The sequence below is a fragment of the Lygodium microphyllum genome, chromosome 21 (genome assembly GCF_053477565.2).
Source record: "Lygodium microphyllum isolate KBCC chromosome 21, Lygodium_microphyllum_v1.1.10, whole genome shotgun sequence".
Lineage (NCBI taxonomy): Eukaryota > Viridiplantae > Streptophyta > Polypodiopsida > Schizaeales > Lygodiaceae > Lygodium > Lygodium microphyllum.
The window spans coordinates 9,535,124-9,559,858 of NC_141155.1; the positions used below are offsets into that span (position 1 = coordinate 9,535,124).

At 41.7% G+C, this 24,735-nt stretch overlaps 1 protein-coding gene and 1 pseudogene across 2 annotated transcripts in view; one reads left to right on the forward strand and one right to left on the reverse strand.

Annotated features, from left to right (window-relative positions):
- The window catches only part of LOC148017730 (GABA transporter 1-like), an 88,496-nt gene that overhangs the window by 45,161 nt on the left and 18,600 nt on the right, over nucleotides 1-24,735 (forward strand). Inside the window, exon 4 of one of the 2 annotated variants that reach the window (XM_087661131.1) lies at nucleotides 23,203-23,389. The exons of the other annotated variant lie outside the window; for it this stretch is intronic. Coding sequence (XP_087517257.1) covers nucleotides 23,203-23,389 — 187 coding nt within the window. The remainder of the gene's footprint in view (nucleotides 1-23,202; nucleotides 23,390-24,735) is intronic. 2 annotated transcript variants of the gene reach the window in all.
- On the reverse strand, nucleotides 2,354-4,286 carry LOC148017731 (uncharacterized; annotated as a pseudogene).

Genomic DNA, 24,735 nt, shown 5'->3' on the forward strand with positions numbered 1-24,735 from the left:
TGTGTTATTTTGTAGTAGACTTTTGGTTTTGACTTGTGCTTCGTAGGATTTTCTTGGCTGGCCAGAAGGCTTGATGTGAGACTTGTATCCATCATTTTTGTTTGGATGGCTCGAATGCGAGATGTAAATATTCCAACAATATTATATACTTATTCACGAAAAGAGAGAGAGAGAGAGAGAGAGAGAGAGAGAGAGAGAGAGAGAAATGCAATGAAATGATATATTAACGTCTACAAAAGGCCAAAATGACCTATGAGACCATGAGTTACAATCATGTGCATGGTGGTACAATTGTCTGGGCAAAATATGTAGCACAAAGCAAAATAAGAAAGGAAACTAACTATGGCTATGTGTAAAACATAGATCTCTATCTTGTAACAATGAGCTCCAAATGGTACAATCTCATGTGGGTATGGAGGGCCTAGCTCTAGCCCGATTAATAATCCCGTGTATCCGCCTATGAAGGTGTCGTCGGTGTCTGTGTCGAGGCCTAGGACGTATGGATAGGCTAAGTTGAATGGCTCGATCAATCAGTACTCCTTGTCTGTGTGTGGACTGTGGCAGTGAGAGAGGCTCTTGTGTGGACTGTGGCTGTAACTGTATTGAAGTCTTCTGAGTCTCCTTTGGAAAGAAGTCTGTGAGCTGCTTCTGTGAGGGTCTCGGTGTCTTGGAGCAGCTGTACTCCTGAGGCTCATGTCACGAAGCCGTTGTATCTCAAGAAGAAAGAGGCCAAGGCATCGCTAATCGGTAAAATCCATGATTTTGGATAGTGGTCCAAATCCGTCTCTAAAAAGACAGTGGAAACGACCACGGACCTCATAATACGCTAGGCAGCCGCAGATATCATGCTCCTCTGTCTCTGGCTCTAATTGGCATATCTGGCATATGCGCTTCTCTGATGGGATGGATCTATATCTGCAAGTCTCAATCTCTAGCTGATGTGAGGAGGTGTGCAACTGGCCAATAGTACATCTGAGCCCATGGGAAAGGTGGGTGTCCATGTATCTCGGGCGAGCAATAAATCCATCATCTATAGTATGAAGGAAATGCTCGCGGTAGAAAGCCATCTTTGTCCCTAGCTCCTTGTTAGACAGTCATTTCTTGGACAGTCGGTGGACAGCAGAGTACAACAGGCTCCACGTCAGCGCAGAGGACACGCCGGTAGTACGGCAGGATGCCACGTGGCACTGGTGCAATCGGACAGCAGTTCTGTCCAGTCGGACTGCACAGTCGGGCAGTTTTACTCCAGTCGGCTGCATTTAATGCAGCTGACATGGTGTTGTTATTGCCTATTTTTCTGGCTATTTATAGCCAGTTTGTGGCACACTCAGTCATCTATTGACTTCATATTCTGGTCTTGAGATCTGTTGGTTGAGATAGTCTGTGCTCGGGCTGACGGAGATCAAGGTCATCAAGTCGGAGACATACGCAGATATTTCCTCTGCTCCCGTGCATATTTCTGCACTCTTATACAGCATACTACACTGCAGATTTTCTGTGTTTACACAGTCTCCTTTTCTCTCTCTCTTCTCTTTGTGTTCACCCTGTCTCAGTCTTTGTCCTACGCTTCCGCATTGCTGCACTCTGACACTCCTGCCTTGGCATCAATCATGTCCGCTTGATATCCAGCTGGGTAAGATCCATTCTGATGATCTTGTGAATCTCTAACCTACTCAGATCAAGAGATGGTGCATCAAGGGAGTACTGGAAGGGGGGTAACTTGTCCATGCTAAAGCCATGCAGCTCAAACCAGGCCGACATCTGTGCATACCAACATGAAGTATCACCCTCTCTGGCAAGTTGCCTGGAGGACTCAAGGTCCAACCGTGCATACTTGTGTGTGGGTAAGTCCCATAGGCTATGTATGTATGTGACTGATCGGGTGAGGACCTCTACCACAATCGGTGTAGCTGCTAGCTCGGCTCTGATGATCTCATGTGGCACTGAGGCCTTACATCTGATCATCCTGGATATCATGGATACTAGGGGTTTCTCCATCGACCTCCATCTGTCTTAAGTGCCCCCTGATCTGCTACGGTGGTCAAGTCTGGGCCCCTATATTTGTACTCCATAAAGTAGTGTGGATGTGACCAGTGTATCGAAGAGCCATAGCTTGGTATAGGGTTCTTGGAATTGCACCTATGAGCACATCCTCTCCAAGCCACCTAGTGCTGTGTATCCGCGAGTCAGTCTAGTGTTTGCTGCCTCTCGCATAGAAAAGGTGGGCCCTGTGAATAAGACTCCCAAGTATGTATAAGAATCCACATACTCCAGCTCCTCAGATCGATATGTGAATTTAGGTGCTGATCTCCTGACCCACTGTGGTGTAGTATTAAATACCATCACCTTGGTTTTACCAAGGTTCATTGAAAGCCCACCGTCCAAAGTATAGGAGTGTGATGCATCCAAGTGTCTCTATAAACCCTCTGGAGAGTCAACGATCAATACAATCATTTGCATACAATAGGAGAGGTATCCAAGTGCCAGCTAGTGGAGCTCCTCTATCTCCTTCTGAAATGTAATCAGCAATCCCATCAATGTACATGCCAAATAATGTCAAAGAGAGGGGGCATCCCTGCTTCACCCCAATGGTGGAGTAAATAGGTGCCAAAAGGCCCTCAGGTGTCCGGACTCTGCCCACAACTCTCTCATACAGTGCCAAAATACCCCAACTGAGCTCTTTCGGTACTCCCATGGCATGCAATCTATGTATTAGCTTGTCTCTTGGTACTGTGTCAAAGGCTTTGCGGAAGTCCACAAAGCAGTAGTAGGTCTGTCGGCCATGGGCCCTTCCCTCCTCAATGATCACTCTGAGTGTGAGGATGTGATCCAATGTCGAGAAGCCTCTCTTAAAGCAAGCCTCTCCCTGTGCTCTAAGACTCCACCTCTCTGCCCACCTGCTTAACTCATGCTCAAGGATGGAAGCATATAACTTAGCCAATGTATGCCCAACCATGATAGTCCGATAGAGTAGGGTCCCTTGACTTGAGGATAGACATAATAGTGTTCGTGCTCCAACTTTCTGGTAGGCCTTCACACATGGCTCTGTTAAACATGTAAGCTAGGAATCCTGCCACCAAATCTCTAGCATGGATCAAGTGCTCGGCTACTAGTCCATCATGATCTTGTGCCTTTCCTCCGCTAAGTCTGTCAATGGCCTCTTGGACCCTACTTTTTGTAAAAAAAGTGGTAGTCTTCGTACAAGGCTCAAGTGGGTCAGGAAGAGGTGGCTGACCCTCCACAGTATAGAGACTAGCTGCATACTCTTTCCATACAGCGGTGGATGTAATAGGTGTGGTCAGGCAATGCTCTCTGAAAAGCCTCCAAGCCTCTCTAGAGTCCTGGCTCAAGAATAACTGATATAGGTCTCGCTCCAGCTGGGCCAGGAATGTTCTCTTCTTCCACCGTGTGAGGCATCTAAAGAGTATCTGTGCCTGTATGTGGGTAGTGGACCCCAGTGCTATCTCTCTTTGTATCCGTGCTTTGGTCTCATGGCACTCATCATCATACCAGCTATTCTGAGATGTCCCCCCTGTGGAGGCTCTTTGTGTGGGTCGTGAGTGTGGAAAGGGTACACCTGCAGCGATGTGTAGGGCCTCACTGAACTGCTGAGTCAACTCCTGTAATGGAACGTCGGGGTCTGCGTCATGTAACAATCTAAGGATCTCCGCCTCATAGGTATCCTCTATCTCTCTGGAAATGGGGTATCTCGGGTGGTAGTGAGCTGCATGATGGGTTTGCGTGTCAGTGAATTGGAGGTTGATGGTGAATGATAGGTAGGCATGATCCACTGCAACTTTGAGAAGGCGTGGGGATACTGAGAGGTCTTGGATGTGAGATATCAGCGTCGGTGGGGCAAGAACATAGTCTACTATGCTGGCACCGTGTCGATGAGGATAACATGTGAAGGCGCCGGATGGGGGGTATCTAGCCAGGCCATTGAGAATGGCCAACCTATGTGCTGTGCCCATATCCACAAGGTATCTCCCATATTCGGTGACTTGCCCCATATCCTGAGATGTCCTCTCCAGCTGTAGCTCTGACACATCCTGCTCCTGTAGCATCTCCTCAGATGCATCAAAGAAAGACACCTGATGGGAGGTTGTCCTGGCATTAAAGTCTCCTAGTAATATAACCTCTCCTTCCTTTGAGAACTCCCAAATATCCTCATCCAAAGCCACATATGGTGATTGTCCCTTGGGTGGGGCGTATTGGGACGCCATAGGGGGGAAATAGCATATGGCAACATACAAAATGTGATCCTTACCCCACACTCTCACCCACATGTATTTGGCCTGCTCATCTCTGCGGACTACCTGGATCATCTGTTGTAGCTCCTCCCTGATTAACATTGCCACTCCTCCCGACCCGCAATTACTGTGGTTTGTGCGTGTCTCCTTCCTGCAAGTTGACTCCCACCTATAGCCTGTCACCCGTGGAAGTGTAGTGTGTGGCCCCTGATGTGTCTCTGAGTAGAACACTATATCTCTCCCTCTGAATGTCTCCTCAAAAGCTCCCACATCCAATCGGAGGGCTCCATTATAGTTCCAGACTGCCACTGCAAGGCTGGTCCTATAGGTCTCACGCCATCATTTGTGGCGCCTCTCCATGACTACCACTCTTCCTTCTCTGTAGAAGGTGAGTTTGCCCTCCTCCTTGGCTGCCTTAATTTTTGGCATACACTCCCTCAGGTGGGCTAGTTGGGTTGGTGTGAGATCGTCACCCAAAAACACACCGGTCCCCTTCAATGTTCGGCGTTGGGCTAGGAAGTCTCTCCTAGCCTCCATGGTGGGGAAGTGGAGAATGAGTGCACGCTCTTTTGAGCTCTCCCTTTCTGTGCTTTCCTTGCCCACTCTCCAAGCGGAGACATGCGTGTCTTTCTTAATATTCATTAACGTGTATAGCACCTTGGTGTCCTCATCTACTTTTTCATGCATCTTCCGCCCTGTCACCCGAACATGGAGTGCTCTCATTTTTCTTTTTTGTTCCTCCTCCAATGTGTCATTGATTATGGATGTTGCAGGTGCATGTGCAGAAAGAGAGAGAGAGAAATGAAATGAAATGATATAATAATGTCTACAAAAGGCCAAAATGACCTATGAGACCATGAGTCACAATCATGTGTATGATGGTACAACTATTTGGGCAAAATATGTAGCACAAAGCAAAATAAGAAAGGAAACTAACTATGGCTATGTGTAAAACATAGAGCTCTATCTAGTAACAATGAGCTTCAAATGGTACAATCTCATGTGGGTATGGAGGGCCTAGCTCTAGCCCGAGCAATAATCCCTTGTATTCGCCTATGAAGGTATCATTGGTGTCTGTGTCGAGGCCTGGGATGTTTGGATCGGCTAAGCTAAATGGCTCGATCAATCAGTACTCCTTGTGTGTGTGTAGACTGTGGCGGTGAGAGAGGCTCTCGCGTGGACTATGGCTGTAACTGTATTGAAGTCTTCTGAGTCTCCTTTGCAAAGAAGTCTGTGAGCTGTCTCTGTGAGGGACTCGGTGTCTTGGAGCAGTTGTACTCCTAAGGCGCATGTCACGAAGCCATCGTATCTCAAGAAAAAAGAGGCCAAGGCATCGCTGATCGGTAAAATCCATGACGAGAGAGAGAGAGAGAGAGAGAGAGAGAGAGAGAGAGAGAGAGAGAGTCGGTGCCATGTTAAGAGGGGAACCGGTCTCTCCCCCTTTACTAGAATTTATTGAAACAAACCACATGTATCTAGTGCTTGAACCATACATAAAAGGATTGATTTGCTGCAATTCTAAAAATTAGGCTTTTGAAACTCTAATTTTTGCATACTCCGAGCAACAAGCTAATTTTCTTCTTTAGTGCTTGGACTAGATCAAGCCAAGTTGAAAGTTCTTCTTGGATGGGAGATAGATAGGAGAGTACAAAGCATGTGGCTAAAATTTCAACATGAGAGCTTATTCGAAATGAAAAGAGTGTCATCTTATATATAAGTGTGGGGCTTGGGTGCTTAAAAGTGGAAAATAGAGGCTACAAATGACAAGTGTTTGTTGAAAATGATAAGTGTTTATTGAAAACGATCAGTTTTGAAAGGATACTTGTCTCTTCAAAATGACACGTCCTATTCTAGATGCCACATGTCACTTTTCTAGAGAAAGAATCTTCTAAATTTTTCTCTCAATTGGTTAAGAATTTGAGATATCTGTTGAAGACAATTATTCCTTGTGAAATTTTAGAGCCTTTGACGTGAGCGGAATTTTCATTCGAGCAACTCCCAAAAACAAAAACCTCCTAAATTTATAAGTTGCCAAATTAAGATTTTGGAGAGCTTCATTATATAGGTTCACCAGTTCATAGCTTGTTTCTTTGATCATGAGCAACTGGTTTCACTTTTTGAAACCACTCATTATATGGACTTCTAGTCAATGTGACTATTCGAGTGTAAAAGTCATAGTCATCTGAGCTTTTTGGTTAATTTGACCGTGTGACTAAACTTTAATTTCTCTTGGGCATCTTGTTAATGATGAATCAAGTATAATTATGAGGCATTTTGACCATTGGCTATCCTTAAATAAAAAGATTAAGATTTAATTATATTTTAAACACTTAAATAATACAAATCACCTTTCAAAGTATATGAGCAAGGTTCTCTCCGTATGTAGTACGGACTGATCCATACGATACGATCTGTACGGTATGGTACGGTACGTATCCGTACGATTTCGTACGAAAAAATAGGTACTTTTTGGCCACGCTACTTTAAGTCTACAACTTTTTTTTTTCTTTCTCATTTCATTTCTTTTTCTTATTTCTTTCTTATTTCTTCCCCAAGCCTCTCTCTCTCTCTCTCTCTCTCAAGCTTCTTACACCCTCTTTCTCTCAAGCCTCTTCTCTCTCTCTCTCTCTCTCTCTGTGTGTGTGTCTCTCTAGCCTCTTCCTCTCTCTAGTTGCACTAATACCACGTACCAAAGGTTTGATACTATACCATACTTTAGGTACCGTACCTTATGTATTAGTACCATAAGGTACCAACTTAATGGATGTATCTTTCCCATTCGAATTGCACTTTGGGACGATCTAAATGCTCCTTATATTAATATGATTCTCCCATGAGATTAGGTTATTTGAGATTCAAACAATTTCTCTCAACCTTCTCTCTCTCAAGCCCACACTTCTCTTATTTGTATGATCATGCATGTATGATGTATTCACTCCCATCTATGTAGTTATAAGTTGTAGGTAGCAGTAGCGCACGTTGTACATTCCGCATTAGGTTTTGGCATGTTACCTTCAAGCACTCATGCTATATACTCTAATAGCATTGCTATTTAGACTTAAAATATCTATTCTATTATCTTTTGTCCAAAATAAGCAAGTTATTTTTTTTGTCATACGAATATTGTACCGTATCTTATAAAATCTTAAGGTACCATTTAGTACCGTATTTTATCGTACCGTACCGTATCATACCTTTCATACCTGACAACTATGTACATGAGCATCAATTTAATTTGAATCATTGAGCCAATATGTTTTGGTAACAATTAATATATAAAATGTTAGTTACATCTCTCCCTCTTGAAATTCGTCTTGTCCTCAAGATGTTACTTAAAGTACACATTTGATCCTACAACATCTTAACAAGTTGCAAGTATTTTTGGATAGTCTTTAAAATACTCTTTTGGCATCCATGTAGAATCTAAATGAGAGTAATTTTTAAAATTCTAAAGTAATTTTTTAGAAATGTTTATTTCTCGTTTCGTAATCATATATATTTCCTTTGATTGAAGCATCTCCTCCTGTTCATCTACTTTAGGTGGATCCTTTGTTATAGGTTCCAATGGTGGAGGCTCTTCGTAAGGCTCTAGAGGATGGATATGAAAAGCATTGTGCCAATACTTTGGAAGTTGTGACTTGTAATAAACATAATTAATCTTTTCGGTGACTTGAAATGATCCACTTGCTATGGATGTAGTGACTTGAGATGAAGGCTTGTTAGAGTTTTTTAGACGAGCTTTGTCAAATATTAGCCACACCCAATCTCCTTGTAAAATCAAGTGTCTTCGATGCTTATCTGTTGCTTTCTTTTGTTTTTCTTGAGATTTTTGGATAGCTCGTCTAACTTGGGCAAAAGCTGTATCCATACGATGCATGAACTTATCGGCACGAAATATCTCCTTCGTTATTTTTAGAATAGGTAGTAAGAGTGGTTTTCCATATATGATCTCAAATGGTGCTTTACTTGTAGAAGTATGAACATTGTTATTATAGGCATATTTTACCAAAGGTAAATACTTTTTCCATTGTTGATTGGCTTCATGGCATTAGCGTTTTAGCATATCCAATATTGTGAGATTGACTGACCCACTTTGACAATTTGTTTAAGGATGATAAGAAGAAAAAAAAGTAAGCGTATACCCAAATTTTCAAAAAGAGCTCGCCAAAAAAGGCTAGTGGTTTATGGAGTCCTATTACCTATGATGGATCGTGGTAATCCATGATACTTAAAGATTTGTTGAATAAATATTCTACCCATATGTTGAGACTTGATAGTCTTTCTGACTAGAATGAAATAAGCATGTTTGCTAAACTTGTCAATAATAGTTCATATGCCATCATTGCCATTTGTTGATTTTGGTAAGCCAGAAACAAAATCCATGGCAATGCTTTTCCAAGGTTGGCTTGAAATCGGTAATGGTTGCAGAAGCCCTGCAAGCTTTTGGCAATCAAACTAATCTTTTGGCGCACAGTACATTCTTTAACAATTTTTTCATTGTCTTGCCATCGAAGACTTGGCCAAAAGAAATATATTTCAAGTACTTTAATTGTGGCCAAAATACCACGATGAGCCATGTAAGGAGCAACATGACATTTTTCCATTACTTAGGTCTGAAATATTTAGTAATGCATAACTTATTCTAAATTTAAAAAAATCCATCTTTGATAACATAAGAGTTTATCCTTTTACCAGGTCGTAAACTCTCCCAGATGATTTTAGGCAGAAGCACACATATCCCTCATACTGGTGAAATTTGTATGATAAATCATGGATACTATATGAATCTAAGGTCTTTTTTATAGGGCATTAGCTATCTTGTTTTGCTTCCTAAGAATATATAGTATTTGAAAGTTAAATTGAGCTAAATAATTAGGGCATTGAATATGCTTCTAAAATATCTTTGGTTGGTTGAGAAATTGGCTCAGGCTATCATGGTCTGTCTTGATGAAAAATTCTCCACCTAATAGATAGTGTCTCTAATCTTTTAAAGCTTGAATGATGGCCATTAACTCCTTATCATAGGTAGTAGCATTCTTTTTTAGATTTGGCAACCTTCTACTTATATAAGCAAGTGCATGCCCTTCGTGGTCTAAGACTACACCAATGCAGTCTCCTGAAGCATCACATTCCATAAAGAAAGCTTTTGAGAAATTAGGTAGAATCAAAACAGGTCCTTTGCTGATATAGAACTTTAGATCTTCAAAAGCTTTCTTCTCTAGTTTGGTCCATCGGAATGCCACTACTTTTTTGGTTAAATTATGCAATGGTTCACCAACCATTGCAAATCATTTAATGAATCCCTTGTAATAAGAGCGTAAATCAATAAACTTCGAACTTCATGAACGTTGGTTAATTTCGGCCATTCTACAATAGCCTTGAATTTTTATGGATTCTCATCGAAATCCCATCTTTGGATACAATATGGACCAAGTGGTAAACCTCTTCTAGGAAAAATCCCCTCTTTTTGCCATTAATATAAAGTTTGTGTTTACGGAGTTCTTGAAATACTATTTTCAAGTGTTGTTTATGCTCTTCTTTATCTTTTGAATGAACCCAAATATCATCAAAGAAAGTACACATAAACTTCCGATGTGCTCTAAAGTTTCTTTTCATCATTCTATTAAAGTTTGCATGAGCATTGGTGAGTCTGTCCAAATGGCATATAAACCAAATGTTATCTTGAATGCAGTTTTATGAATATCTTAAGGAGCAATCCTTATCTGATGGTTGCTGCTCTTAAAGTCAATCCGGCTGAATACTTTGGATCCATCCAATCTATCTAAGATATCATCAATTCTTGGAATGGAAAACCTATTCTAAATTGTGATTTTGTTGAGGGCCTTGTAGTCCAAATATCGTTATTCTCTTGTATATTCTACTAATTGTTGATATGTTAACTTCTTTTTGGATGGCAAAGGGAGTGTACCTCCATCGTTATGCTTTGATTCTTGTTTATCTAACTTCTTTTGGTCAAACATCTTAGTCTTCTTCCTTTGTGGTTCTTCTTTTAAGGCTTTACCAAGTATCCATGGCATATGCAATCCTTTAGCTTCTATGGTTGCATCCTGGGCTACTTCCAAAGTATCAGACTTTGTCATCTTGATAGCTTGCCGTACCGTTGGATGTCATCCATGGATAAACTCTCTCATCTCCATATTGGAAGGAACTTTATTAAGAGATGCAAACTTATTAATATATGTTTCAAGATTGTCTCCATGGCTTTGCTTCGGCTCATCTCATTCTTGTTGCACATCGGCTTCAAAGGATGAAGGTAGGAACTTATTTTTGAACATCTCCTCTTTTGAACAACTTTGAGTTGTCAATTTAAAACGGCATCCTTCAAATGCATTTTAACCATCCTAATTATTTGATTATTTTCACTACTAAAATCACATCAAATTTTCTAGTAAAAGACAAAACTTTTTGAGAATCTATCTTACTATAGAAAACGTTAAACTTGATGCTCTTCTCTCTAGGCTTGAAGTCTCTTTTAGTATAGTTTTTATTTACTAAAAGCATATTTGGAGATTCAGCTAGCATGGAAATAGCCGATTCTTTGACTTTCTTCTTGCTCTTCTCCGTTGAGGGATTCTTGGGACAAGAAGGGGCAACTTATGTAGTGATGAGTCATCTTTCATAGACTTAGTTGCATCAATGACATTGATACCTTTCATGTTGAGATAGGCCTTCAGAGCCATTATACCATCTGTCTCAAGAGCCTTCTTGGCGAGAAAATCTTCAAAGTCCTTTGCTTCAGCTATGATTTAGCTATTCCTCCATTAAAGCTTGACTTTTTGAATCCGCTTCCAGGTCCTTGTATTTTTGTATCTTCTTATAACCAAAGAAGTATACAGATATATAGTGTCGGGAGCCTTTCAATTATTCACTAAAATTTGCCTTTTGACATGGTGAGAAAGTTGAGCCTAAAGATCTTATTGCCCCAAAAAAGTTCTTGGATATCTGAGCTTTCTGGTCAATCTTACCGCCTGACTAAACTTTTAATTTCTCTTGGGCATCTTGCCAATGATGAGACTCGAGCATAATTATAGGGTGTTTTGGCGATTGGCCACCCTTAGATAAAAAGACGAACATTTAATTATATTTTGAAATGCTGAAATAATACAAATCGCCTTTTAAAGTATATGAGCATCAAATTAATTTGAATTATTGAGCCAATATGTCTTGGTAACAATTGATATACAAAAGGTCGGTTATCACAGAAGGAGTGTCTGCAAGCCCTCCCCTTGATCTGAAGAAGATGATTCCTTTCATGCCTTGGTCTTGGGTTGTGGCCGAAGGATGTGTCGGAGTCGAAGGAGAATGACTCGATGGAGGAGTTTGTATCCTAGTACTTCTTTTTCTCCTTGTTTCTTGAAGCCACCAATTCTTTGCAATCTTTGCATAAATTTCACTTCTTACTATAGTGATAACATTGGATCTTCGAATTCTTCTTCATCACCCCTCTTTGAAGTGGGAAATGTCTTGTGTAAAGCGCACTGGTGTTGATGATGTCTAGGCTTGCAAAGCATTGGCTACTCCATCAAACTTGGGAGGGATTTTGTAGATCATAGTCCCCACAAGATGAGCCGTTGGAGGGGCAGATTGCAAGTGACAAAGCTAATCTTGTACTTGTGTAACACGAAGTTAGAATGAGTGGATAAGTATCCTTCGGCTCAAGCTTCATCTGTTGAAGTTGTCTATAGAGAGTAATTGCACGCATGGTCGAGGGAGCTTGTACAACATCTAAAGCTTCACCTAGATCACTGAAGTTGTCGTGTAGGAGGTGATTGTGGGAAGAATATCTTTAGAGATATAACGAAGAAGAGTAGAATATGCACGGGCATCATTGGAATTCCATGTAAGCACATCTTCCTCGTGGTTGTCCTCATTGAAATCAGTTGGAAGAGGAGTGGGGTGTTGAGGAGACTCAATAGCTCTAGAAACAATATACCATGTGCTTTTGTACAAACCAGGCTGTCATAACAACACTCCATGTTAAGTAATCAGGGCCGTGAAGTTTTTCATCAATAGAATAGCAAGGAGGAGCCATCTAGAGAGAACAGAAAGAGAAGATAAGGAACAGAGGGAGAAAGAGTACAGCCAAAGCATAGGACAGGCTGCACTAAATGGAGTTCACATGTTGTGAAGAAAGAAGGCGATCACAAAACTATCGCTGCATAAGGAGAAATCATATTAGACAAGGGGAAATTAATCAAAATCAGCAAGAACAGGCTGAAAACACTGTTGCCCAGCTTGTAGGAGATGAGAAAATTCAATATACAGGTGCAGAATGCCAAAACGCAACCTGTCACAGCATTGAATGCAGTATATGCAGCCTCTGCTGATGAAAACGCAGGGTTGGGGGCAGTAGACAGGCCAATGGACAGCAGACTAATGTTGCCCAAGCTGAGAAAAGTAGACAGCAGACACAGATGACCAGCAATCAGTAGTAGACAATAATAGGAATGTCTATCTTGAAATTTGATATTGTGTTAGAAGTGGATGCAGCAATGGAAGCATAGAAGAATGCTGAAATAAATTGCTGAACACAAGTCAGAAGAGAGAGAAAAGTGAAAACAAAAGAACACTGCAAAGGAGAACTCATAGATATGCTTAAGAAATGGAATCTGTATAACAAACGCAAGACAATCACATACAACAGTGAGTCACTGGTTGCGTGGGGCCTACACCAGAATTTGCAAATGATGAATGATAGACTGTGGAGGAGGGAGCTTGAATATAAAGGTAAAAAAAATGCCCTGAAAATGATCAGTTCAGCCAGCATTTAATACTGGTTGGCCAGCAATAAATGCCTAAATCACCATCAAAATGGCACATGAAAAATACCTAAAATATCTAGAATGCTTGGCCCACTAAACCTTATGCCCAGACTCACACATGAGCTGGCTAGAATGCTAACAGATCTATGATTGATTTGAGAGAGGTGTCCTCCTTGAAGAGTGTGGGGTATTTGGTCCAGATTGTACTGTAAGCTTTGCCTCTATATATGTAGTGCTCCTCGCTCTCCATCTTCTCCTAAGATAGTTGAAATATCTGCTTGGATCAGGGAATACGAGTTGCTCTCCCTATCTTGATCTCGACTTGATGAGATGAAACCTTGAGCTAGCCAATGGCTATCCGCATCTCATGTGGCATGTAGACATCCAAGTATCTCTAGGTCTCATGATAACACCATCTATTGTGGTCCTCATGAAGTGGTCTATGTATTAGGACATCTTCATGGGAAGGGGCTGTTGGGTATGTGTAGTTGATAGAGATCTTGTCACCATGACCTAGTTCCTCTCTTAGTGAGATAGGTGTACGGAGGGGGAGTTAGGATAGTACTAGAAGGGGGGAGAGGCGGTCCATGTTGATCCCATATACTATGAGCCGCTGCTCAACATGTATCACGAGGTCTCAATGCGAGAGTGCGCAACTGAAGAAGGACACGAACATAGAGAGAAAGGAAGATATACAATATGAGGAAGAAGGAAGAAATCTGCACTAGCTGAAGATGAATGCCGAATGCAACAGTGTGGACTGATTAGTTCCTGCACGTAACTTCAGGTGTGAGTGAGGATACCGTATCAGGTTGAGAATGATGATGGCAACAACACCAAAGACAGAGAAGTATGCTAGAGACAGTGTGCAATTTAGTAATCTGCAAAAGACTGCCAAGTGTGGGGAGGTAGCTATAAGTAGTAAAACAACCTCAAAAGTAGCCAACTATTGTCCGTCTGGCCATAAATGTTGTTCATCCTGCAATAAATGTAGTTAGCAACAATAAATAAAGTGAAAAATGCTGACGTGATTGCTTGAGCAAAATCGTAGCATCTTGGAGCATGGGGGTGGTCTTTCAGACTCAACCTCTTGGTGACATAATTGGCAAGTGCGTGCATCCTTGGATATGTGTGAATACTATTATGAGGATATGTATTTTTGAAACCTCACTTAACATGTGGATTAATTTTTAATCACATGGTTAAGTAAATGTTGCACATGTGAGGTGTAACTAGGGTTAGAGTAAATTTACGAGCCCAGGATCTGAGGAAATTATGGGATGTCAAAGGCAAAAGTTGCTATAAGTTATCTCGCACAAGTACTTGGTGGTATCTGGTGCCAGTTGTTGGCCTAGGTCATTCATTTGGCCATAAGCGTCAGTTGGTGACACTAGGAAAGTGGTGCTTAATGGTACCTAACGCTGATTTGTGGTCAAAGATTGATGCAGAGACACTCGGGAATGGAAGTTGCCTAGCCAATTTAATTATTGGCCAGTTAGATTATTTTTTAGGGCACCGAAATAATTATTGGATTAATTTTCAGTATTTATGGACTGAACATTAATATTTAATTATGGATAATGCTGAAAAACCATTTGGGAAGGCTGCCACTTGTTAAAAATGCCTATGCAAGACTAAAAAACGTCTTTAGAGGCTGGAGAGAGGCATTTTTAGTGTATTCAGCCTGCAAGAGAGAGGGAGGAGATGCTACTGGTCTGATTTGCAGCCATTGGAGGACCTTCTGAGGTAGCTAGGGGCAAGAGAAGACCAATCAACAACAGGTGACGACATCTACAAGTTGTGGAGACAGGGTAGTAGTAGTAAATGACTGATTTTCTTCAGTTCTTTGCATCTACAAGCTGTTGAGATAGGGCAACAGTAGTAAATGACAGATTTTCTTCAGTTCTTCGTGAAGAAAGTCTGAATTTTCTCTCTCCTTAGCATTCTCTCTCATCTCCCAGCCTTTCTATAGCCTTGCTCCGAAGATTACAACATTGAGATCACCAGAGGCTGAGAACTTTCAGAATTCTTTGTTGTAAACCCTAATTTGTAGCAAAAATTAGGGTTTAGCAGAAGCCTCAGGAAGCGTGTTGAAAATAGGAAGCTCCAAGACTGGATTCGATAGGGTTGAAGCTGTTTTTAGCCTATTCAAGTGGAGGGACCAGCAAATCATTGAATTTGGGGCATTTTCCATCTCCATCAAAGCGAGTGAAGGCTAATTGATTGCCCGAATCAAGGGGCAAATCAGATTTAAGACTTGTTGGTCATTTTCGACAGCAAGGGGAGTTGGAATACCAAAAGGGATTGGGAGAATCCCTTTGTGCATCAACTTCTTCTGTGAGAGAGGACATGATCGAAGCTCAGCATAGAAACTTAGTAGACAGTATGAGAGTAAAGCACGACATCCAATGCAATAGACTGAAAGAGTGTAAGCTAAAAGTACAAGGTACAACCTTTAAACCTTAGGGTTGTAGGGGGTGTTCACACCCGAACACGATAAGTGCCTGTAAGTGTGTGTCATAAGCATATACGAAATAATATATAAGTCTGGGGGGAAAAACCTCTCCTAGCGAGAGTAAAAAGTGCTTAAGTGTCCTACTGATCACCGACACTCCTATGTGAGTATAGGCGTAAGGCATGAGTGAAATACCCAACAAACCCCCTTGGAGTGAAGAGTGATCAAGAGTACAAGGATCATTCGCCACCAAAGGAGATCAAATTTAAAGCATTGCGAAATGCTTCAAATTTTTCACGAGGAAGAGCTTTGGTGAAGATGTTTGCCTCATTACTATTGGTAGGATAATAGATAAGACTGATATCACCTCATTACTATTGGTAGGACAATAGATAAGGCTGATATCACCTGCATGTAGCCTCTCTCTAACAAAGTGATAGTGTATCTCAATGTGTTTCGTGCGTGCATGAAACATTGGGTTCCGTGCCATTGCAATGGCACTTTGACTGTTAGTGAACAAAGAAATAGGCTCCGTAACAGATATATCCAGATCAACAAGCGTCTAATCCATACGCATTTAACTGTGGTAGTGAAAAGCTGCCTTGTATTCAGCTTCACATGACGATGTGGCAACAATGGATTGTTTCTTGCTAAGCCAAGATGTGCAAGACGAGCTAAGAAAGAAAGAATTGCCACTAGTGGAGTGACGTGAATCATAATCACCAGTCAATCAGAATCACTGTAAGCATGTAACTGTAGTGGTCTCCCCTTGGCATAAGCAATCCAAGAGATCTAGTATTCTGCAAGTAATGGAAGACACGCTTAACAGCTTGCCAATGTGACATGCGTGGCTGATGCATATATCTGCTCAGGGCTGAAACTGCAAACTGTATGTTCGGCCTAGTGTTGCATAAATAAGACATCCGACTACTGGAGTATATGTGTGTATATCAAACAAATCATTGTTATCATGCAATGATAGTTTTAGTCCAGGTTCCATTGGTGTATAGACTGGCTTGCAATCTTGTAAGCCAAACTTCTCAAGAAGTTTACCAATGTATCTTGACTATGATAACCCAATACCTCTAGCATCATGTATGAATTGAATGCCCAAGTAATAATGCAAAGACCCCAAGTCCGACATGTCAAAAGTTTGCTGCAAATTTTGTTTAAATGCTAAAATCTGATCAACATGTGTCCCTGTAAGCAAGAGATCATCAACATAAAGACAAATGATAAACATGGATCCCCCCTCTTTACATACGTAAAGGGTAGACTCAGATGAGCTGTTTATGAACCTTTGGCTAAGCAAGAAAGCATCTATCTTTGCATACCAAGCTCTAGGAGCTTGTTTCAAACCATACAAAGCTTTTTTTAGCTTGCAAACCAAGTGTTCCGAGCCCTCAACTGCAAAACCAATGGGCTGCTGTACATATACTTCCTCATGAAGTTCCCCATGTAAAAATGCAGTTTTAATATCCAACTGATGCACAGTCCATCCATAATAAGCAGCCAAAGCAACCATAGACCTGATGGTCGTCATGCGAGAAGTAGAAGCAAATGTCTCCTCATAGTCAATGCCTTTCTTCTGTGCATAGCCTTTAGCTACAAGCCTTGCCTTGTATTTGTCAATGGATCCATTTGCATTTTGTTTTAGCTTGTAAACCCATTTTGTTCCAATGGCTTTATTCCCAAATAGCAAAGACACCAAATCCCATGTTTGATTCTTAGTGATAGAATCCAATTCAGCTTTCATTGCTGCCATCCAATGCATACTCTGTTGTGCATCCTCAAAACATTCAGGCTCCTCATCATTAAGGGTGCTTGCTGCCATAACGAACTCCATGGTGTGTGTAGTATCATGCATATGAGCTTGCCTTCTAGTACGACCAGCCATGGGTGCATCCAGATGACTATATTTCATAGTCTGTAAATACCATCTAGGCATTTGTCTTGCCTCTTGATTGTGCATAAGCTCTTGCTGAATTTCAGTTTCAGCACTTTGCTGAATATTTAGATCAGCCAATGGCTGATTTTCTGCATTTTCCAAAGGAGCAGCTGGTTGAACATTGAGTTCACTTGCTGAAACTCCAGCTGAATCACCAAATGTAATGGGCAGCAGCCCTTCAAATACATCACGAGTAGCCTGATATGTGTCTAAACCAGGCAGGGACAATTCTGATTTTTCATCAAATAGTACATCCATACTGACAAACACCTTTGTAGAAACAAGATCATAGAGTTTGTAGCCTTTGCTCTCACTGCTATATCTCACAAAAATGCATTTAATAGCCTTGTTATCCAACTTCTTTTTGAGTACCTTTGGAATATGTGCATATGCAAGGCACCCAAAGGTACGAAAGTGTCCAACAGAAGGTTTTTGACTGTTCCCAGTCTCAAAAGGTGTAATTTTCTTCAAAGCTTTCGTGGGACATTTGTTCAAAACATGGCAAGCACACATGATGGCTTCCATCCAAAAATTGTGAGGCAAGCTCTTTGCCTGCAGCATACATCTAGCCATCTCCATGAGTGACCAATTCTTCCTCTCTGCAACCCCATTCGCTGTGGAGTATAAACAATAGTGTACTGATGGACAATGCCCTTCTGCTTGAAAAAAGAATTCAGCATAGAGGATATGTATTCCCTTCCTTGGTCCGAATAGAGAGCTTTAATATTACAACCAGATTGGTTTTCAACAAGTGCAATAAAAGCCAAAAATGCATTATACACTTCTGAATTTTTGACCAAAGAGTAGAGCCAACAAAATCGAGTAAAGTCATCAATAAAAGTCAAAAAATAGTAACATGCTCCCAATGACTTTGTTTGCATAGGCCCACATATATCTGAATGCTCTAATTGCAACTTGGCTGTTGCTCTGAAAGCAACATCACGGGGAAATGAAAAACGATGCATTTTCCCCAAAATACATTCTTCGCATAAGTGCTCAGGAGGTCTCTCCAGTAGAGGTAATCCATCTAGCATCTGCGTACGCTATAAGAGCATCAAGCTACCAAAGTTCACATGCCCCATCCTAGCATGCCATAACTTTGCCTGTATCATAGCAGGAGTAAGAGTGGATCCCAACAAGTACGCTGACTGATCAATTGAAAGAGCATCCAACTCATATAACCCATGACATAAAGTGCCTGTTAAGACCAAAGTCATGTGATCTTTTTCTCACCATGCATCTACCATCATCCGTGAGCTGCAATTCACAACGTGCCAAAGAAGAAATAGAGAGCAAATTCTTCTTTATGCCTGGCACGAACAAAGCATCATGTAGGCAGAGAATAGAGCCATCAATGGCTGTGAGCACAATTTCCCCAATACCTCTAACAGGGTATGATGCACTGTTGGTACACTATACAGACTTGCCAACTAGAGCTGCATGAACAGATGCAAATAAATCTTTGCGAGATGTAATATGCCTAGAAGCACCACTGTCAAAAAACCAAGTGCCTGCATCCTCAATAGAGCTAAATGCTCGATCTGCCAAGAGGTGTCATAACTGCATGTGTAAAAACAACAATCCCTGTCTACAACAAAGGACGTGGACTCAGTAGTAGTGGAAGGAGCATTAGAAACAGACATTCCTGACTCCTTTTTCTTCTCCTTGGTGATTCGCTTCTTGCACTCAGTGATGTAGTGGCCTGGCTTCTTACCATAATGGCATTTGCCCTTTTTGGCTTACGTGCCCTCTTGTTTTTTATTTGCCTGTGATGTGCCAGAAGTCCCAGAACTCTGCGGAGCATTCTTCACTTGGCTGCCTATGCCCTTCTGTCTAGCCATAAAAGCCTACGCAGAGGTGATAGCATCCACACCACTATTTCTTCTTGTTTGCTCCTCTATCTAGAAGCAAACTCACTAGCTGAAGAAAAGTGATTGGCTGTGCGGCAATCCTCATGGTGAGGTTTAAGGCCGTATGAAAAGCCAAGTACAGAGGAGGTAATGAAATCAAAGTGGTAGATATCATCTGCGCATCCGAATAGTACTCATCAACATTCATGAGTTGCTCTCACAAGTCCTGAATTTTGTTCAAGTGATCGTGAATAGAATCACCTTCATTCATTTTCAATGTCTCTAACTCTTTCTTTAAGAAAGAGATGCAAGTCTCATTCTTGCCTGCAAACATCTGCTCCAAAGTTAGCCAAGCTTCTCGTGAAGAAGCTGTTGAACGAATGTGGGGGATGATTGACTGGTGAACTACCAATGCAATCAGTGACAAAGCGTGTATATCCCGTGTATCCCATGCTTTTTGAGCTGCTGTTCTTTGGGAAAGTGGCTGAAGTGGAGTAGGTTGAGGTGCCCGTTGTGCACGTCCTCCTGGAGGAGGAGTAGCTGGAGCCACAACTCTAGGTCTAGCTTCTTCTCCACTGACATAATCCCAAAGATTTTTTTGCCACAAGTACATTCTTCATCATGAATGACCAAAGTGAATAGTTATTTCCATCCAACCTGTCCTCCTTGGATACATAGGTGAAGACATCTCCTCCCTAATTTGCCATGATTATCAATTACCAAAAAAGGCAAAAGAGCAATGTCGAAGTAGGACCATCCTAGAAATCTGAAAATTCCTGGAAATTACAGGAAATAACTTTCTGCAATTAGTATGCAGAGGTGCACTCTGTCAAAACTGTCTTTAATGCACACAATTCAATGTGCAATCAGTGTTCAGCAATACTGTATCAGCAAAATCCCCAAAATTTCTTCCCTCGGATTTGTTGAAAGTAGTCTTTCAGTGACTGTAATTGCAGTGTGTATGCCAATGTCCTTAGAAAACATAAAAGCCCCAAACTTTTTGATGAATGTGCCAAAAGATTTGCATCCAATGTGTCCCATACATGTTTCTTTAATTCTGTGCCTGCTGCGTAGGAACCCCCTCTTCCAGAAATTTATTCTGGAATAAAATGATAATTAAAAAAAAAAAACTTATGTGATGGCGTGTAGTCGCTGATGACAGGCAGGTGTTAGGGTGGTGATGTGGGGACAGTTGGGCGGGGTGGACGCTGGAGGCTGGAGCGGCGTTTTCAAATAGGAATGGCGCAGCACGCAGGGGCTGGGCTCTGGTCCAGGTGGGCGCAGCACAATAGGCGGGTACAGACGGGCGCTGCAGACAGACGACACTACTGTTGACGGGCGGAGCGACTGATGTTGACGACTAACGTTAACAGGTGGGGCAGACTGGGCTGGCATGGCAGATGGCGAACGGGCAGCTCAGGGGCTGCGTTTGCCACAGACGCAGGCAGCTGAAGATTGGCACGGCACTGGTGCTAGGCGTGACGAGTAGGGTACTGACGGTGCAGGTAGAGGCAGCGTGACTGACGGGACAGCTGGCGTCTGGCTAGGCGGCTTCAAGAAGCAGGTCATGCTGAAACTGATGGGGGGGGGGCAATGGCCACAGGGGGAAGAGTTGGACTGAGCCAAAAGCTCCCAAAGACTGAGTAGAGCTGAGCTGAGCAGACCAATGCTGTTCTGATACCAAATGTGAGATGAAGGGAGGATCGAAGCTCAGCACAGAAACTCAGTAGACAGTACGAGAGTGAAGCACGACACCCAATGCAAGAGACTGAAAGAGTGTAAGCTGAAAGTACAAGGTAGAACCCTTAAACCTTAGGGTTGTAGGGGGTGTTCACACCCGAACACGGTAAGTGCCCGTAAGTGTGTGTCATAAGCACATATGAAATAATACCATAAGTGTGGGGGAAAAAACCTCTCCTAGCGAAAGTAAAAAGTGCCCCAGTGTCCTACTGATCATCGACACTCCTATGTGAGCATAGGCATAAGTGAGGCGCGAGTGAAATACCCAACATTCTTCACATGGTATCAGAGCATACCTGTTATTTTCACACTATCTACCAATGGAAGGTAGCTTCTCCAATGGAACTTGGATCCCTATCTACCATGGCTTGGGGCATCACCCATGGTTTGTGTGCAAGAAATCTCAGCTATGTGCTTGAAGTTGATGAGATCGTCGTGGGACATCTTGCTAGTTCTGCTCCTTTAAGACACCATCAATGCATACATCTTTGGGGGTTTGACGAGCCTGTTGGGAAGGATGCTGAAACTCCTTCCACTCCATTGTCTTTGGGTTGTGAATCTAGCAGCGGGGATCATTCTCCACCTAAGCCTCATCCTCTGAATGATTATGCTGCGTTGGTGGTTGCAACCACTTGTTGCTTAGATCTCCAAGAGTAGGGTGCTCCTCACCCCTCTCTGAAGCTAGAAACTCGATGAAGCACATCTCCCTACTCTAGTGCAGACGTCATGAGGCTCTAGATTATACAATTGATAACCCATGTACTGGGAGTTGTAGCCCATGAACAAATGCTATGAAGCCATTGGATCCTTCTCCCCTTGTTCTTTTTTTGGGATGTGAACATAGGCATCACACCCAAAAATTTTGAAATAAGAGATATCAGGTTTCGTTTTTGAAGTACACCTCAAGAGTTGTCATCCTAGGGACTGCTAAGGTAGGGGATCTGTTGAGAGTATAGACAATAGTCGCTATGGTCTTGGCCCATAAAATTCCAAGCACTTGATGATGCTCCAACAAGGTCCTCGCTATCTCCGCCATTGTCCAATTCTTGTATTCCAACATACCATTCTCTGGCTATGTGTTGGTGTTGGCAAACTGCTGATGTAGCCCTTGAACCATACAAATCCAAGCCATTTCATGGGAAGTAAACTTACCACCTTTATCTGTCCTTCAGCTTCTATTTACACTTTTTCAAAGTTTTGACCATTCATGAAGCTGGGGTGACCAGCAGAAAACGAAACCCATGTCATCTTATTGAAATCATCTATTGGTCATGCATCTAAGATTGCATACACATGCAGTGGGCCTCTTGCCATGCTACTGCTCAATGATGATGCAATAGAGTGCCTTCCCAATCCTTTGGCATGGTTGCATAGCCAGAGATGCAAAACTTGCAATAGGAGCTTTTTCAGCCTTACGGTTTCTTTGAGAAGCTGGTTGTAGTAGCCACAACCTTAAGACTTTAGTGTACATTTATCTTAGTGTATTCCATCTTTATGCTAATTCAAGTCTATACTGCAGTCATCTGATTTTTAGGATGGAATCATAGCTTATAGGTGCAAACAGTACAGGAGCAATAAAGTGCTTTCAACATTCTATCAGCACATTTTTAAATGCATGCTATTCTGGAAATGTGGATTTGGGTAAGTTTGTTGCAGTCTTGAATGAACTATTTTGTGTGGGTGTTCAGACACTCCCTGTGTTCTTGTGTGAATTATATCCTGCTCCAATTTGAGTAAATGAACAGTGGTGGTTGAGTTTTACAACAGGGTTTTATTTACTTCATAGCTATATGAGTTTCAATTCAAGTCTGAAAGAGCACTATGAAGAGGATCTGTTAGCCCACACCTTTCTCTTCTGCTTGTGCATGTGACAATCCTTTCTTTTCTGTCCTTGTTGCAAACCACCAAGTTTCTAGCTGTTGAAGAGAAAGTTGCCATTTCCTCCTAGGAAAACCATTAAACATAGCTCTAAATCAATATGTGACCTAGAAGGAAAATGAGCATAGAAGAGGGGGACTGCAAAATTTGTGCAATGGTCATTGAAAATATATGTCCTTTATCTGAAGCTTGATTGGAAGATTTGATTGTCCATGTACTTGTAGACATTCGCATTCTGCAGTAAGTTCCTTTTGCTTTATAACACAGAACTCTTACTTTATTGATGGCTAATGTGCAGGAAATTTATATGCTGTATGATCCAAGAGGTCCTTTGAAACTTCATGAGTTTATTCTTATCTTTGGAGCTATAACTGCAGCCCTTTCCCAGCTTCCTTCCTTTCACTCTTTAAGACATGTTAACTTTCTGTCCCTTTTGCTGTGCCTCGGCTACAGTGCATGCTCAACTTTTGGATCTGTTTATGTGGGTATGACATCTCTTTCTATTAGCTGTTGCAAATTGCATAGTGCAAAAGTGTGTATATATAGTGAATAGTCTACTCTAGAATACTAAGGCACGACTGGTTGAGCAGTCTGTATAAATGTGAGAGTAGGCTCAACTCTAAACCCTAAACTTTCTTTTACCCAGCCCCTCATATGGTGTGGCATTATATCCCACCAGATTGGTTGTTCACACAACCATTGTATTTATGATGCATTAGTTGCTCGCTGAAGGTAATTTTCTCTGATGTGTCATTAATAGAATTTTTCTTTAACTTGCTACCTCACAGATGAGTAGTTCATATAGTGCTCAAACATGAGGAAAGATGCTTGAGCCTTTGTTATCTCTTCCTTATATGAACACCCCAAGCTGATTCTTAAGAACCTGGAGGTTGGTGATGTGATCTCTTGCGATAAGTTTGAGAGATGGTTATGCTTATGCCAGTAATCCATAGAATCATTACAGATGTGAGTATTCCAGAGAATTTGCATTGTGGATTTGTGTGCAAAAGAGAATGGGACATTACTGTGCTGGAAGATCTTGTATGCAACTTGGAGAGAACAACACTTTTCACAATGCTGTGAGTACCTCCACCAGATTCTAGATGATAATTTAGATGATGATTTAGAGGATTCTACCATTCCTTGCAGTGTCACCAAGGCCCTAAATCTGTTTGGTGCTACAGATTTTCACACTGCTGAGAGTGTCCATATGGCATCCTGTGTGACTCTGATTGGGTGGTGCACTTTAGTGACTTACAACCATGGTGTGATCAATTGTGTAGATACCTACGGGGAGGACACTTGTGCATTAGGTGCTACCAATCTGAATTGGGTACCATTGTGAATCACTTTTCTTTTTGAAATACCTCATAGTGGCAGGTTAGAGAGCATGTGTGGAGCCACTTGTTTTCCCTATGGACTTATGAATGATGAATTCATGCTGGGGCAGATGTGGCTATGATATTTATGGGCCCTCCTGGTGGTATTCATTATGGTTCATCTTTAGATGTGTGGTTTTACTCCATTCAGTGCTCACCCGTGTGCCAAGCCATCAACTTCCAATTGTTTCCTGTTTAGGTGATCACAGGATTTTGTGATGGTCTTGGCTTCTATGGGATTTTCTATGGTTGAGATCTTTTGGTGGACATATGAAACATGGAACACCATGCCACTCTAAATATCCGAAACACTACTTTGTAGAAGACACCTCACACATTTACAGTGGCTCTTTGCAAACTAGTTTACATACATTGGACTTGAGCAGAGCATTGGAGGAATGTACAAGGGACTTAACTGAGGCCATACATAGATCAGCCATGTATGCATTCCT